Raw genomic sequence first — 18,160 nt, 5'->3', positions numbered from 1 at the left:
ATGAATATGAAACTTTTGAAATTATGTTATAGCTTTAAAAGATAGGGAACTTGTTTATAGCAGTGAAGGAAGTAACATGTAGATTTAGGCTACAACTTCTTTAATTGACCCTTACACTCAATGTGAGCCAATGTAGGAGATACTTGTTGCCTGAAAAGTGGGATATAAATATAACAAATAAATAATATACCCCAAAAACTCAGACAGTGGCAATCAGAAACTGGTGAGACTTCTCTAAGTTCAGTCTTGACTATTCATCTTTTAAAATGTTGCTGTTGTGAGTCTTTTTACGATAAGGGCTGAGGAAAACAGAAGGGGACATAAAATTACTTTAAGACATTCCTGGGGTCTTTACTTGTTTTCCTATTCTGGCATCCCAGAGTCACTAGTAATCCATACTAAAAAGGTATGTGGTTACATCCATGTCTTAATAATGGAATAATTTCTTCGCTTATATGCTAACCAGAATATCAATATATCTAATTCTCAATGTAGCCCCATCTGTGGATACTTAAATCTGGAGACTGGGCCTATGGACAGACAAGACATATTTCCCTACAAAACTGAGAAAAGGTTTGCAGAAACATCTGAAATCTTTTTGAAAAATGAAGTTCTTGTAGATTCTCCATCACACAACTGAGCCTGGCCCAGTGGCTGGCATTGCACAACTTTAATGTAAATTTTCTGAGTAAGGGCTGGCAGGGGGAGGGAAGGAAGGAAAGCTGAAGAGAGGGGCAGATAAAGGTAGGTGGCCTGGTAGGTGGGAAGGAGAAAAGGAATCAGGGAAAGGTGAGGATATGGGGGCTGCCAGGAGGGTAAGAAGAAATAGTGTAGTGAAAGGGATACAGGGGGAAATGAGGTGCCCCTCACAAGTTCTTGTGGGTTCTCCACAATGCAACTGAGCCTGGCCTGGCAGCCAGCACTGTATAGGGACAGGATGCTAGGGGTAGAGAAGGGCTGGTGGGTGGGAAGGAGAGAAAGAGGCATAAAAAGGCAAGAGACTAAGGGGGCTTTCAGGGAAGGGAAAAACAAAACAGTGGGGGAGGGAAAATGAGATTGCCCCCACAAGTCCTTGCAGGAGCCTCACTTATAAAGTCCTAATCTGCCAGTTTCAAGTATCTAGCTATTTAATTCCAACAATGGTTTACCGTATTATTTTAGTACCTTGATTGAAAGGACAAAGACATTGGTGTGAAATAAACTTAACTAGCTTAGATCAGAAAACACAACTTTACTTCACCAAGTAGTTTTCTTTAGTATTTTGAAAAAAGAAACAAATACTGCAGTCAAAAGAAATTTAAAAGTACATAATTGTTCTTAACTTTGCCAAGATAAAATAATAGGTAAGGTTTTCTATCGTAATCATTTCAGCTGATGCACAACAAGAAACGCATGAGACACTTTTATTCCATGGAGTTTTCCACATTTTCAACACTCAGATATCCACAGAATGTCTATAGCATATCTTAGATATACCTGCTTTTCTGAACAACTTCTGAACATGAACGGCACTTGGGGTTCACGTTCTCAGGAAAAAGTTGTGCATGTTGATGTGCCTTATACGAACAAGTTCATAGCAAAAGTTTTGGCAGTATTCTAATAGGAAAACTTAACTGGGAAATTAGCCCTGGGGCACAATGTAACCTAGGAAGTTAAATAATAGTTTGGGCAAGTACGGGCTTGTGGTAGCAAGTAAAGCAACAGGGTTGTATTGAGTGAGGTGACTGGGCAGGAAGAGACAGCTCAACCGACATCTGAATCATTATAGTTGGGCTATAAATATATATGGTTGGCCTTGTAAATTCCAGGTGAAAAACAGCTTTGGAGGATGAAAGCAGAAGGAGGACCAATTTGACCCTTTCCCTTCCTGATGTTTATCCACTAAAATCACCCTCCCCAACTCCTTTTCCTTCCATGAAATGATACAGGCTGCCCTTCTCTTTTCCTCGTTGGAAGAAAAACAGCATGATTTTCTGGAGATAAAACAGCAGAAGGGGAAAGATTAGCATTGAGTTCAGTGGTCTTAGAACAATGTAACTCTGTAAAGGCTTGCATTGTAAATAGCCACTCCCTCATTAAACTGCCTCTCCTCTAAATGCCGGCCTCCTACTTTTGGTTTTGATTTTTTTTTAATCTTGTTTGGCTCTCAGTAATGAAGACAGTTTGGCCCATGTATATGCACACTTTAAAGAAGACTGCATTTAACATAAGGCAGCTTAATACAGTATATTCCTTACATTATGTTGGCATATAAATATGAATACCAAGGGGGATAAAGCCACATCTTATAGCTTTTTAGTTCTTACTTTCAGGTACAGATAGAGTTTGTTTGTATTAGCTAATCAAAACCATTTGGGTCACAAGGCTAAGACTTAGGGATAAATCACTCTGGGGAAATACGTTTACCTAGTAGAGGATGAGTTGTATGCAAACATGAGTCCATGAGTCTGGGTGGAAATGTCTGTCCATCCATAGAACTGAATGGATGAAGAATTTGTGGACATATGAAGGAAAGCATGGAAGCATGTCTAATGGTAGCTGAAGGTTCAAATTTAGCTCCAACACCTCAACATAGCAAGACAAAAAACACACATTTTGGTCAAGAGAAATACTAAAATTATCATAAAGAGAAGTATATAGCTGATCTCCAAAAGCCCCCAGAAGAAGAACTGTGACAATCACAGTTGCTCTGCAGAAAACATTGCAGTCAGGCCATGAAACATGAAACAGCAATAGTCTGAAATTTGGCAGGCAGTTCTGCTGCTGGTCTGCTAATTGTCTGAAGCAACTCAATTTTTATTCCTGATTTCCTTTTCAGTCCATCCACTGGTTCCAGAATGCTTCTTGCTCTGTATGCAGTTGGTGACTTGGAAAACCTCAACTTGTTGGGATTTTATGTCCAGAATAAGTGGGTGGTGTCCAGAATGAGTGAATTATGACTAGCCCCCTACAGATTATAATTTTTAGGAGCAACAGTTGATGTTTATAAAAGCTGTCCCAGAAGCCCCAGTGTTGAGCAAAACCAAGACTGATATTCATTTCCTTGTGTCATGTTACCATGGACACATTTCAGAATTCATCTTCAGATTGAGAATGGGAAAACCATTCTCCCAAAGATTTAAGATTATCAAAAAAGTCACATTTGTCAAATCGCTACTTCCCAGTCCAGGTACTCAAGGCAAAGTACACATTTTTGCCACACTTAACAAATGATGGTATAATAATATTTTTCTCCTATGCTAAAACTGTGTTCCTGTAGAAAAACAGAAGTAATATTATGAAGCATTCCAGTGTATTGCTAATTCAATTTGGACGTATGCATTCAGGACAGATTTCTGACAATTCTCACGATATTATTTTATCTTCACTCGACTTATCTTATTGACATCTGCTGAAATATCCTCAATGCAAAATTTATTCAGATGATTATATTAGGGGTTCAGGTACATGCAAAGTCTTCAGGGTTTGTTTTGGCTGGCAATAATAGTCCAGATGCCCAACCATAGACATTATTTTTCCAGCGTGGGCATCTGGTTCCTTGGCAAATACACACACACACACACACACACAAACACTTGGCTTGCCTAGAAGCAGGGACGCTAAGCAGACTGGCTATCCACTTAGTAACCATTAAAAGGAAATGAATACTGCATTATGTTGGCCTTATGCCTGTTATTTACTATGATTGCAGTCTGTATAAAGAACTGAGATAAGCATGAGGTCACAGAGAATATAACAACCTTCAATGATTTAGCATGAATGCCTCTAAAGATGGCATCTGGGGGGAGAGTCCTTTAGAACAAGGGTCCCCAACATGGTGCCCATGGGTGCCAGTGCCTGTTGACACCTTTCCTGGTGCCCATGAAATATTTTTTGGAAAGTGGGCAGGGCCAGGTGGGACTTTTGCCCAGCAAAGCTTCTGATTGGCCACTGGAGATTTGAGTGGCTTTGCAGATTTTTTAAAAAAAACATTGTTTTGGGAGCTGCTGTCACCATGGCACAAGGATCTTCAATGTGTGACTAAAGGTAAGCAGCAGCAGCCATTTTATGGCTGGCTCCACCTCCTGCGGCATCCATTTTGTGGCAGTCACTTTGTGGCTGTACCCACCACGCAGTGTCAGAATTCCAAATGTGCCTGCAGGCTCAAAAAGATTGGGACCCCTGCTTTAGATTATAACAGTCCACCCTGATGAGCCCTATCCTGTTTCCCAGACAGGTGCAGTAAGTAGAATATTACATGGGATTGCCTTTTTCACTATGTTTTCATTCTGACACACTGGAAATACAAGGACTGAAACCGATGGTCTAGTACAAAAAAGGGAGCATGGCTGAGATACTCCTTTTGTTTTGCAGTGGGATGTTCATATAAGGGCTGGTCAAAATTTTGGATGTCAGCATCCTCCCATCAAAAGATGGTATGGTTCTGCTGATTTTCATAAAGTCACTGTAAACCTCATGTTTGGGCAGTTTGCAAAAATAGGGGGGAACTTCTAGGAACAGAGGGGAAGTTGATTCAAAAGGAATGACCTGAAGAAGCCTCCTTGTGGATGTAGTTCAAGCAAATGCCACACCACTGTTCATATGTGTGAACTGGGTTTCATACATTAGTTATTTATGTCTTCAACCATGAGCTTCAGGTCAGGAGTTTAGAAAGTTGCAGCTCCAGAGCTCTTCATGTTATGTTCTCCTGGGTAAGCCTTAAGTATGTAGTGTAGCAAGAGCATCTTTACTCAAACAAGCTTTCAGCACCATCAGTCACAGGGTATCTAGGGACAGCTCCCTGCTCTAAAATGCTGCTGGCAAGACTTGGGCATCTTTGAATGGGCGAAGATTCTTCTGGTGCCTATCAGTCCCAAGTGAATATTCCTTTTGATATCAAATACTATTATCTCACCCTAAATTGTATTCTGTACAGGAAGACCCTCACTTTCCTGCTGGATCTTCATGTCAGTGTTAGTTTTTCTGTGTTCTATTTCTTGCTCCTAGATGCTTGTTTGGGACCTGCAGCTGATGCTCCAGACATATGTAAACTATGTACTGCAGAGATTAGTTTGTGGAAATCTTTCAGAAGGCTAGCAAAACAATAATTGTCCTTTATCACGGGATGCTGCATTGTGCCGAGTCAAACCATTAGTCCACCTAGCCTAGTACTGCCTACTCCAACTAGTAGATTTTTCAAGGAATCAGGTAGAGGCCCTCCTCAGACCTGCCACTTGAGACCCCTTTCTGTGTGGAGGTGCCAGAGATTGGGCCTGGGACTATGTGCATGCCAAGCAGATGGTCTACAACACATAACCGTCATAAAAAATAATATGTCTCTCAGTCTTGTGCAGGGACCGTGCTAATCTTGAGGGTTTGTATATGTGCTGGTGACACAAGCATAAGCCGTATGACTTTAGAAAATTGGGGGAAAGTATAAAAGTTTAACTTTTGTAAAATCATCAACAACTCTGTTTTTTATTGTATATTAAATTTACATTGTTTCTGTCCAGTTCTGGGCAGCCACTCATGAGGTGAAAATACTGGAGAGTAGTGGTATTTTGTAATATGTTTCACTTACAATACACTTACAAATACATTGATAAATCAGGTAGGAAGCAAGAAGGCTTACAAACAATGTAACTCCTAAAGCAACATCACTCAACGCACTCCCAATTCCTAACAGCCATCATTCCCACCAAGTTCCAAAATGAAACTCAGTTTCTCACCCATTTCTCCAGCTCAGTGAAGTTTTGAATTTGGGGAAACTCTTCCTTTGCAGAATGGCTTCAGATGTTTAGCTAAATGATGGCCCGATGAACCATCAGGAACAACTTGTTCACTATTATATTATCATACAAGAACAGGGAAAGCAAAGGGCACTGATGCTTGGTATAATGGGAGTACTTCATACTACTTGTGTTCTTCTGATTCCATCCCTAATGGGTCTTCCAACCAACCATAGTAGGTTAGATAACACCAGCAATGCCTTGCAGCCAGGTTAGTAGCTCAGACCAGGACTGCCCATTCAGGTGAGTGAATGGGAGGGGGGCAGAGTCCTGAGGTGACAGAACCGGCACCACTACTTCAAACTGCATTCCTTCTCTCTGTTGTGCTAATTTTCCATCTGCACTTTTTTAAATCTGAGGGGACAGTCAAAGTTAGAATTCCCTGTCTGCAATCCATTTTGCCACTTTGGGGATTTGCCATCCGTTTACCACCTCATTCTCCTGTGTGTAGCTCTGTTCACAAGTCACAGAGAATGCATGTACAATCTGTGTGCAGTGTACACTTGATTTTTCTTCATGCGTGCATTGTGTAATTTCCATGTTACATTCAGGACATGTACAGCTGAAGGATAGGACACTTTGGAGGACATTGATTCATAGGGTCGCCATGAGTCGGAAACGGCTTGACGGCACTTAACACACACACACACACAGCTGAACATGTGTTTGAAACCACACAGTCCTGGCCCCCGGTTTCATTTGTAAAGTGAATATGTGCTAGCTGTTTCTTACAAACAGATGCATGCATGTAAAGGCAGGATGTATGTGTGCTCAATTTAACATGGGAACAGGGCATATGAGATTAGGGTTGCCATCTCCAGGTTGGGAAATACCTGGAGATTTTGGGGGCGGAGCCTGAAGAGAGCAGGGCTTAGATAGGGGAGGGACTTCAATGCCATAGTCCAATTGCCAAAGCAGCCATTTTCTCCTGGTGAACTGATCTCTATCGGCTGGAGATCAGTTGTAATAGCAAGAGATCTCCAGACACCACCTGGAGGTTGACAACCCTATATATGAATCAGGATTGCATGTGGCAATTTTCACAGCCAAGAACAACTGTCAGGCTTCCAAGCACGCTGCTGGCAAAGGCAGACTGTATGATAATGCAAAAAAATAATAATGTTCACACATGCTACTGTTCTTATGTTCTCTATTTGAGGCTTATGAGAACCAGTATGGTTATAGTGGTTAAGAGTGTCAGACTAGAATCCGGGATACCTAGGCTCAAATCGTCACTTGTGTCATGGAAACTCACCGGGTGACCTTGGGCTAGTCACATTCTCTCAGCCTAACCTACTTCACACAGGGTTGTTGTGAGGTTAAAACGGGGGCGAGGAGAATGATGTAAGCCATTGGGGGAAAAGGGAGTGTATAAATGAGTTAAATAAACAAATAATGTAGGATGAGAATGTCGCCTTGGAAACCTTTCAAAAACGTCGTCTTCCTGAAGCCTCCAAACGCACAACTGTTGAATACAACAGATATATTCACAGCCTCTAAAGAAACAGAACTATAATGTTCCTCTCTTACCAATAAGGAAAACGAAGCTGTAATGGAGGGCAAATAATTTGACAGGACTTCACCGGCGTCGTCAGCACCGTGGCTACAACCCAGCAGCACACAGGCCGTCTAAATCCCACTGCCTCTACGGGAGAACGAAAGGAAGGGGGAAGGGGAGAACCCCGAACAGCCCCTGCGCCCAAATTACGAAAGCATTCAGACCAACCCGCCCTTTCTCCTCAAGGTCTTGGAGTCACACACATGAACTCATGAAGCTGCCTTATACTGAATCAGACCCTCAAGAACCTAAGAAAGGCCCTGCTGGACCAGACCAAGGCCCATCGAGTCCAGCAGTCTGTTCACACAGGGGCCAACCAGGGGCCTCTAGGAAGCCCACAAACAAGACAACTGCAGCAGCACCATCCTGCCTGTGTTCCACAGCACCCTTGGTCCATCAAAGCCAGGCCGGCAGCGGCTCTCCAGGGTCTCAGGCAGAGGTCTGCCCCATCACTTACTCGCCTGGGCCCTTGAACTGGAGACGGCGGGGATCGAACCTGGGGCCTTCCGCAGGCCAAGCAGACGCTCTGCCTCTGAGCCCCGGCCCCTCCCCACCTGCAACCTCCCGGCGCTTCGGGCGTCCCTCGTGAGGGAACCGGGGGGGGGGGTCGGCGGCGCGGCATCCCTTCAGACGACCGAGCGCTTGGGCCCCGCTCCCGCCGTGCCTTCCTCCACGCGAGGCCGCCGCTGCCCGGGAGGGCTAGGCCGGGGCCCCTACCCGCCTCGAGGACGGCCCCGCCCCACAGGCCTCACGCTCCCCTCGGACCTCCCTCCCTCCCTCCCTCCCTCCCTCCCTGAGGGGAGCCTGGTCCCCTCCTTAGGGGGCCCTCGGAAGCCCCACTGCAGCAGAGGAGCCGCCGCCGCGGCGGTTGGCCCAAGCCGAGCTGGAGGGGAGGAGCCTGGGCCGCGAATGCACCATCGGGGCCCGGCAAGGCGGGAGCGGCGCGAGCCCTGTCGCGGCGGCGCGAGCCTGGGCAGCCTTCCCGCAGCAGCAGCCCGCCAAACCCGTGCCTCGCAGCGGCGCTTTGCAGCACAGCCCGCCTCGCGCTTGCCGCAGCGGCGCCGGTTCCGCACCGCCCCCCTCCCTCTCTCTCTCTCCACGCAGGGCTGCACGCCCCTCCCCGTCGGATTTCTCTCCCCCCCCCCTTTCTTTTTCTCTCTCTCTCCCCCCCCCCTTTGGGAGAGGCAAAAAAAGAAAGAAGGAGCGACGCCGGAGCCGCGATCTTTCCGCAGCGACCATTTTGTGGCTCGCGCTGCTGCATGCGGAGGGGAGCCCGCCCGCCGCCGGGGGAAGAACCTGTTGGGCGCGGCGCGCGCGAAGCCGCCCGGCTGCGGCACTTCTTCGCCCTGGGACTGGGGATTGCGGCGGCGTCCCTGGGCATCGGCTCGTGCGCGGCGGCGGCAGCCTTGGGAGGAGGCGGGAGCTTGCAGCTCGCGCGGGAGCCACCGCAGCAGCAGCAGAAGGGGAACTGGACCTTGCGCATCCCCGGGTGGAGGCGGAGGCGATTTGCACCTCTGCGCCAGCGTCGGCGGGAAGAGGAGGGGATCTGGACCTTTGCAACCGCGGCGTCCTTGGCAGGAGGAGGAGGAGGTGAAAAGCTTGCTTGCTTGCCTTCTTTTTTTTCCTTTTTTTTTTTCCGCGTTTTTTTTCCCCCTTCCTTATTTTCCCTTGCAGGGGCAGGAGCATGCTGGGCTCGGCGCGGCTCCCCTCCCCGCCTCTCCGCTGATTTCCCGGCCGCGGCGGGGGCGATGATGGATACTTGCCTGCCTGTTCTCACTTCCCGCAAAAGTAAGCCCGCTGTCAATGGAGGAGGACATTGATACCCGCAAGATAAACAACAGTTTCCTGCGCGATCACAGCTATGCAACAGAAGGTAATGGACGGCCCAGCGGGGTAGGACAGAAAGAAAAAAAAGATTAAAAAAGCAGTCCCAGTCTACTGCGGGGAGACGCCTTTCCAAAGCTCAGCTTAGCTCCAAGGCAGGGGATCTGGCAGCAGAATGGCGTTTGTGTTTGTTGCGGTCAAATCGAGGCCCCGGGGAAAAGGTGGTGGGACTTGTGAACTGACTGGCAGGTCTGAGACCTGCCATCGCATGGTTGGGAAGCTTGCGCTAGAGCAGCAGGTGTATGGGGACAAGAAGGTCCCTGGGGCTGTGTGAATGCTCCCAGGGTGATGTTAATCCCGGTTCGCGGTCACGCCTTGACGTATCAGCAGCCTCCCCTGTCGCGCTCTGGGTCTGGGCCGCCTCCCTTGAAACCAGCCTTTGCCCTTTGGGTTCCCCGTGGTCGCTAAAGGGAGTGGGAATTAACTAAGGGGCCCTTGCCAGGCGAGGCCCGCGCTGGGGGTGCCGCTTGCCCAGGCGATGCACCAGGGCCTTCGGAAAAGCTTGGGCTGGATCGCGATGACAGACCCAAGCTGTGTCCAATGAGACGGCAAGAGAGCCTTCAGGCAGGTGGTGACACGCTTGCGGGGAAGGAATGCAACGGCAGTGCTGCAGCGCTCGTTTCTGCTGAATCAACTGGGAGCGGAAATGCAGCGGGGGTGAAAGCCAGCACGCTGCTGAGAGGTGGCATGAACGGAAGGACAACCGGTGTGTGTGAGAACCAATAATGGGACACAGGGTGGACGAAATAGCCTCATTGAGCTTTCTCCCCCCCTCCCTGTCGAGATGCTGTTCTTGTCTTGTGTAGTGAATCAGAGTCTTGGGCGAGAAAGGAATGAAGGGTTTTAGCTTTGATGTTGAAGATAAAACGAGGATTGGGGGGAATAAAACAGTTGTTTCTCTGAAATATGTGGGTTGAGGGAGGGAATCTAATGGGCTCATGAAAAATGCCTGTACTTTGTCTCATCTGCAAGTACCAGAACCACAGGGAGGTTAGGAAAGTCACAATGGTGGCCAGCTGTGTTCAGTCTATCCTGTCGCCCTGCTATCGTAGACCTAGAAATTAGTGTGCCTCAAGTATGTTCACAATATCAGTAGGTTATAAGACTGGGGGGAGGCTGAAAAAGAAAAAAGGTCCTGAGACTAACCTGCCCTCCATAATGTACTTGAAATCTATAAGGTTTAGATGAAATCTTGAGGCTGATGTTGAACTGCTTTACTAGGGCAAGTGCTATCATATGAGTGTGTAACCTTTTCTTCTTGTGTGTGAAACAAAGCTGGCCTGAACAAAGATTGAAGTTGACTCTGATAGCCGCTGGGTGTCCTCAGACAAACTGCTTGCTTTTAATGCCTCCATTTGCCTTCTATAAAATGGACGTAATGTGCTTGGATGAGGGGAATAAAAGCATTGTGGCATGCTTTTCAAAGGCTATACAATATTTTAGGTGTCAGATTTCTGGGCGGTGGCTTAACATGTTCACTTGCTATTTTGATCCCCAGGGACCCCGAATTATAATGTGAATGTGAATCAGATTGTGCTCTGAGCATGGCAGGTACTCAATGACATAGTGTAGCTGAAGGAAACAAGGATAAAGTATGGTGAGGAATGCAATGTAGAAGAGAGCCAGCATGGTGTAGTGGTTAAGAGTGGCGGTTTGGAGCGGTGGACTCTGATCTGGAGAGCCGGGTTTGATTCCCCACTCCTCCACATGAGCGGTGGAGGCTAATCTGGTGAACTGGATTTGTTTCTCCACTCCTACACACGAAGCCAGCTGGGTGACCTTGGCCTAGTCACGCTGTCTCAGCCCCACCTACCTCACAGGGTGTCTGTTGTGGGGAGGGGGAGGAAAGGTGATTGTAAGCCGGTTTGATTCTGCCTTAAGTTGTAGAATAAAACCAAAGTATAAAAACCAACTCTTCTTCTAAATAACACAGCTACAGAGAAGACCAGAGGGCAACAGTTGCATTTTTCTGATTGGAGGAAATATTTATACTCGGGGGCTGGAGAAATCCCAAGTACCAATATACCTGAGTTCCCAAACATTTATGTTGGCACCTGACAGTGGTATTTTTTCCATCCTGCTCAGGTCTGTTGCCTAGACATTTGATACTGGCCTAATAAAAATGGAATATAGTGAGAATTTGAAAACAGCCCCCTCCTGAGATTGACTTCCATGAGGCTTTCAAGTGATGAGATGGTCAGAGTTATGATATCTGCAAGGGGTGTAGGGTCACTGGCTTAGTGTTCTGTTGGGACGAGTATCCTTTCCCTAATGGTTTCTTCTTAACCATTTGGGAAGCTAAGACCGTTGAGGCTGCTGAATGTGATTTTTCTTGGCCTGTGCTCCTCCAGTGAGTACATGAGTTAAAAATGACTGACAATAAGAACAGATACGTTCATTTGTGATATGAGAATTGATATATACCTTTCCCCAGATATATGGGCTTCGGATACTGTTTAAAAGTTGGCTGTTGTTTCTTTTATGTGATTCTAGAACATATAACTAACCTATTAATTGCCTGAGCTCAATGCATTTAGTATCCTTACCTTTTATTTCAGGCTCATCTGACCAAAGGTCTTGAGTACAACGTTCATAGGCTAAAATAATTTTAACATTATAGATAATTAAAATGTACAACAGCAGTATAAGAGCAATTTCCCTTTGAGTTTCAGAGAGACACTCACATTTGCAGACCTTAATCTGGGACTGTCTTGGCCCTGACACCCATTCCCATGCCATGGGTCAGACTTGGAACATGATGTGGCAATCGTGAAGCATATTTGAGGATGTACAGAGAATGCATTTTTCTCACAGCTGAGTAACTTTAGCCTGTCCTCTCTCCACGTCTCTAGTTGGGGGCAGAACTTCAAGGTCAGAGGCTGAAGGATCATATTTGCGTTGAGACAATAGTCCTTCTAGAAATTAACTATTGCATACTTATCAGACAGAGGCACTATGCAAACAGAAAGCTAAAACATAATGCAAATGCAATGTTGCATATATTCAGTCTCAAAAAGGCAATTCAGATCATAGGTATTAAAATACCTAACTTGTAATGGAAAGATAACATTGTAGTCCTGCAGATAGGTAGGCTGCTTAAATTCAGTTGGGTTTGCTATGTGTAGGATTTCAGCCTAGGTTGTCTTGTGAACCACTGTAGAGAGTGTCCAATAAAAGAAACTGTGTGTATATACACACGCGTGCACACACACAAAGCGTCTCCACGATCTTTGAAATAAAGCACAATAGTTCTTGTCAAGTTAGAATCAGTGGAAATTCATCTGTTGATTTAAAAATGTCAAGATTCCACCCCCACAAAAAACATGATCATTTTATGGGCCCTCTAACATCTTTGTCTCTCCTCTGTTCTTTCATTTATTATTTTACACCATCATTAAATCAATAGGTTGTATTTGGTCCATTCCAAAGAATCCAGCTAATGGAAAAGAACGTTGAAATGAAAGGTTTCAACTGACAGTGTAGGTTGTCCTGCAGGCCAAGGAATACAGAAGGCTGTCACAGCAGAATTTTACCACTAGAAATCATGTTATAACTAAAGGCTCTTAATGGAGGAGAAGGTGGCGTCTCATTCCCTTGGGAGCAGCTTATGAAGGTGAATTTAAAAGGTTCCATCTCATTCTTGGTGGTAATTAGGCAACATGCAGATGTGTGGCATTCAAGTGATCTTATGATTCAGTTTTGGACACCAAGAATGATGTAATTTAAACTAGAGAGCTCTTAAAGCACTTCATAATAATGCTTTGGAAAACTGAAAGTGTATCTCGTTGCTAGGAATCAGTTTCTGCTAGTCCATTTCTGCACTAGTTGTAAACAACAGTTTTGAACAAATGTGTGTATATTGAACAATGAAATGTCTGAATAACAGCTGAACTGTCTAAGCATACTTAAACAAACCTCTGCCTCATATAAATATAGAACAATGCAGTACTTTCTAAGGCATGGTGGGAAAAGAAACAATTCAAGGAATCTGATATTTTCCTCTCATTTCATTGCGGATCTGGCTAAGAATTCTTCTAGTGAAGCCTTATGGTGGTTGTGCTGTATGGGAAGAGATGGTTTTCCACAAAGTAACAAAAAATAAAAAGGAGGGGACTGTAATTAGCTTTCCTATCCTGTTGCTGCTAGTTGAATAATTTTATGAACATAAAAGCTTATCTTGAACGATAAACTTCTGTGTAGTATGACGAATTCATAGACCATAGTTAATGGCTACAGCTATATCTCTTGGTGTAGTTCCTCTCCTTTAAGTGCAAGCCCTGCCCACATTATGTGATATAGTTCCATGATGCCATAGGATGGGTGAGGTTTTGGTTGTTGGATGGGGAAAACCATTTTTTAAGACTGGATGGCCAATGGTCACTCTGAAACTAATTTGTCTCAATCATATATAAAAGATACCACCTTAACCTCTTAGAGATCATTTAATCTTTACTTAACATAAGAACATAAGAAAGGCCCTGCTGGATCAGACCAAGGCCCATCAAGTTCAGCAGTCTGCTCACACAGTGGCCAACCAGGTGCCTCTAGGACAGGGGTGGGGAACTTCAGGCCTGGGGGCCGTATAAGGCCCGCGAAAGCGTTTGGTCTGGCCCTTCGTGGGTCCTGGCAGATCTCTAGCTCAGAAGGATCTAAGACTGGTGATCCGCCCCCTACCGTAGACAGGAATAGCCTCTATTCAAGGCGGATGTGTTTGTTTTGCCGAGAAAAGGAACCTTTTTTCTGCCTTGAAGAAGAGTCATTAGCTATGGAGCTGCTAGGACTGCCCAAGAGTATAGCAGGCTAATTTTAAGCTGATAATTTTGTATGGCCCACGAATGATATTATAAATATCTAAATGGCCCTTGGCAGAAAAAAAGGTTCCCCACCCCTGCTCTAGGAAGCCACAGACAAGACAACTGCAGCAGCACCATCCTGCCTGTGTTCCACAGCACCTAATATAATAGACATGCTCCTCTGTGACTGTAGAGAATAGGTATGCATCATGCCTAGTATCCATTTTAACAAGTAGCCATGAATACCCCTCTCCTCCATGAACATGTCCACTCCCCTCTTAAAGCCTTCCAAGTTGGCAACCATCACCACATCCTGGGGCAGGGAGTTCCACAATTTAACTACGCATTGTGTGAAAAAATACTTCCTTTTATCTGTTTTGAATCTGTCACCCTCCAGCTTCAACAGATGGCCTCGCGTTCTAGTATTATGGGAGAGGGAGAAAAACCTCTCCCTGTCCACTCTCTCCAAACCATGCATAATTTTATAGACCTCTATCATGTCTCCCCTTAGCCGCCTTCTTTCCAAGCTAAACAGCCCTAAGTGTCTTAACCACTCCCCATAGGACAGTTGCTCTAGTCCCCTAATATTTGGTTTTCTTAAGGCAATGCTTAGCACTAACTAAGGATGCCAGCAACTTTCTAGAAAGCACATTTGATAGGTAAATATGCCCTGTTTGACAGTTGTGGTGAGCTGAACCTCTGATCTGTTTGCCTGCCCTCCATTGCCCTTGAATGGCTGGCGAACAGATTTGCAGATGCACAGCAGGTGTGTGTAGTTGTTGAGTTTTTTTTTTTATATCTATGCAGTAGGTGAGATGATTCAACATAGGGTCATGGATGTTCTGGTCAGGTAAGTGGAACAGATAGGGTGGGAATTGCGCTTTTCCATAAGGCTATGAACAAAAGTGTACATGAGCAAAATAATGTTGATAATATGGGCTTCAGCACCAAACATTAAGGCATTTTGAAAATACAGCATCTGTTTATTATCACTGTCTGGATGATTTACTGTTTATGTATTTGGCTGGTGAGCAGTGTGTAGCAACAACCAGGAGGGAGGGGGAGGGAGAAGATAGGACTCCCATTGGGCAGCGTGAGAGTGTGCATGCGTGAAGCACTGTATTATACTGTTTGACTGCGTGAAAAGTAACCTGACAGGTCTGAACTGTTTGCAAACAGGCAAACGTACCCACAAAGAATTGGCCTCCTGTTTGTGATCAGTATCCACCCCATGAGTTGGACTGGTGGGTGTTCAACAGCCGCTGAGGGCTATCACATGTAATACAGTCGCCTTGTAGACATCTTTAACTTGCCTCTGTGTATCCATAAGATCCAGGATCTTTCAAATATTATCTGGCAAAATATAATAGTGTCATTTTGCAAGTGGTGGGGGCAATGCATATTACCATTTCTAGTAGTAAGTCTTACCCCCACAGGGGTTTACAATAAAGTCCAATATGAATTGATCCAACAATGTCATAAAGAAATTATTTGTAGAAAACTATTCTACTTTGTTGGGATTAGGTTAGCAGTTTGCTTCTTGAGCAGTCCCAGGACCTAGCTGTTCTCTTGGTTAGCTTGGAGTAGCTCAATAAGGTCTTCCAGGGTTGCAGAACAGATCTTTATGTTTCTCTTGCTGACTACTGCCTTCCCTCTTCACCCACTAATTCTGGTATAAAAAAGTGAAAATCCTTCCTTTAATGCCTTTAGGGCAATACATAAGGTTGCCAACCTCCAGGTGGAGCCTTCAGATCTTTGGGAATTACAACTTACCTACTAACAACAGAGATGAGTTCCCCTGGAGAAAATGGCTGGTTTGGAGGGTGGACTCTATGGCATTATGGTCCCTCTTCCTCCCCAGGTTCCACTTCCAAATCTCCAGGAATTTCCAAGACAGAAGCTTTTTGAGCATTTCCAAGACATAAGCTTTTTGAGCATGTCATTTTTATTCATTTCCCCCTCTTTTTATTTCCTTCAAAAAACAAAACAAAACGAAAACCAACCCAGAATCTAGACATACGTTTCTATAAATGGTTTCCAAATATCTAAAAAAGTCTATTCACAATTGCCATCTATATGCCATATATTCAAATAGTGACAGAGTTCTAAGGTCCTCAATCCACTGATTGACCAGAGGTGCGCTTTGGTCTTTCCAGTGTTGTAACATGAGTCTTTTAGTTGTAGTAAGGGCATGGACGGTCTATTTTTGTTATCCATTGGTTAGCCTCCACAAGACAGGCAAATAGTTTAAAAGTACATCGACATCTTCAAAAAAATCAATGAACATTCTAATACAAAATTGATATGAGTAATAACTTCTTCCCAGAAAAAAACGAATGACTAGAAATACCTAAAACACATGTTTAAGGGATGTGTCTGGTGAGTCATGCTGCCATCAATTAGACACTTTACTCATTCCTTTGCTAAGAAGTTGTTGGTGGTATTTTTTTAAACGTGGTGACACAACTGTCCTCCAGAACCAAGCAATTTTTCAGTGTTCGCCACTCGTTAATATTATCAATAGCCGATGATATTCAGTGCCCAGTCCCTTTAGAGATGGGGCAGGCAACACCTGGCCCATATGCTGTCATTGGCACACCAGGCCATTTCGTTTGGCACTCAGGGCCAGATCTTCACATGGGCAATGGAGGCACTTGGCAGCACTACTGGGGCCAGCAGTGTGGGGGAATGCAACAGGCATGCCTGTTATTACCTCCCAAACCACCACAGCCACCAGGTGAATCCCTGAGTCGTTGGCAGTGCCACTGAGGCTTGGCTTGCTCCAAGCATGCCTGACCAAGTACAGTCCTAAATCCCCCCATTGTTTGCCAGCACACCATTGCTTTCCGCAACTAGATGTTGCATTTCTTGGCACTTGGGCCGAAAAGATTGCCTACTTACCCCTGCTTTAGAGCACATGCCTATGGCTCTTATTCACTTGTCTGGCAGGGCTACTCTCTGACTACACGGGAAGAGCTCACAATCACTGCAGTCAGTACCCTTTTATTTTCATGACTGGGTGTCCTGGGGACAAAGGAGCTCCTTCCTGTGCTCCTGGAAGTGTGCAGGTTGAACCAGGTGCTTCGGAAATAGTTGTGTGAACATACCCTTGCCCTGTGGTCTTATTTTGACTCTGTCCCCTGCTGCCCCCTTAGCTGTGCCACCAGCAGCTGCAGTACCTGTCTCCTTATTCTTGTTAATGGCAAGAAGTATTGCCGCAGTGTTTACCAATTCATGTGATCTGGTGTAGATCGATCCAGTTCTCATGGCCAACTTTGACTTTCTTCTCTAACGTCTCTCCCCTTGTATATTTTTATTTTATTTTATTCAACCTTGTATTCCTGTGGACAGTCTACTTCAGAGGGCGTCTGCAATCTTTTCCGTAGTCTTTTATCTGATTTGAGTTTAATCGCCTCCAGTTGGTACTTTGCATTTGATCAAATAAAAAGGGGGGCCATTGACTGGCCAAATATATTTTTTAAAGCAAAAGCATTAGAAAAATATTTACAAAGCATCATCAAAATTTAAGTGAGCTTTCTGTATTGTTTATGCAATACCTTGCCCCAGGTAGTTTGATCGCTCGTATGGTTTTCTAATTCTAATTCTGTCATCCTAGTCCTGTTGCTTTGTTCATTGGTTGCCTTATGCTGTCTGATTGCACTTTTTAAAAATTCTGTAATCCACCTTGACTCTTGCCAAGAAAGGCAAGCCATGAATAAAGTAAATAAAACAAATAAATAAATGAAATGAAATTGAAGAAATATATAGGGGAGTTGTGGACCTGATTCATATCAGAGCCACATGTGGTTGAACATACAACAAGGAATACTTAACCTCTTAGAATTTTTTTAATGGCCAAAAAACAAACAGATAATCAAATAGTTTTGCCAGCATGGATGATCTTATCAGTACTACCAAGTTAAGCTTTTTACAATTCGGTTTCTATGGGAGCAATCCCAAGCAGGTGTATTCAGCAGTCGGTCCCATTTTATTCAACAGTGCTTACTTCCAGAAAAGTGTTCTTAGGATTGCATCCTTACAGAGCAATCCTAAGGGGGGGGTAGTTGGGACGAGCCCAGGAGCAGCCCAGCCACACCATCTCCTGAACGGTTTGCTGCCTCGGCGCAGCAAGCCGAAAATGTATTTTGGCCAAAACC

At 45.0% G+C, this 18,160-nt stretch overlaps 1 protein-coding gene across 3 annotated transcripts in view; it reads left to right on the top strand.

Annotated features, from left to right (window-relative positions):
• The window catches only part of PPP2R2B (protein phosphatase 2 regulatory subunit Bbeta), a 289,890-nt gene that overhangs the window by 82,057 nt on the left and 189,673 nt on the right, over positions 1-18,160 (top strand). Inside the window, exon 1 of one of the 3 annotated variants that reach the window (XM_056858199.1) lies at positions 9,069-9,199. The exons of 1 other annotated variant lie outside the window; for it this stretch is intronic. In XM_056858199.1, coding sequence (XP_056714177.1) covers positions 9,130-9,199 — 70 coding nt within the window. In that variant the 5' untranslated portion in view covers positions 9,069-9,129. Of the gene's footprint in view, positions 1-9,068; positions 9,200-9,840; positions 9,917-18,160 lie in introns of those variants that run through there. One more of the 3 variants, XM_056858206.1, reaches the window with a different exon arrangement.

This window comes from Euleptes europaea, chromosome 1 (genome assembly GCF_029931775.1).
Source record: "Euleptes europaea isolate rEulEur1 chromosome 1, rEulEur1.hap1, whole genome shotgun sequence".
Lineage (NCBI taxonomy): Eukaryota > Metazoa > Chordata > Lepidosauria > Squamata > Sphaerodactylidae > Euleptes > Euleptes europaea.
Note: the sequence above shows the minus strand (reverse complement) of the source record. Positions and strands in the feature narration are given on the sequence as shown.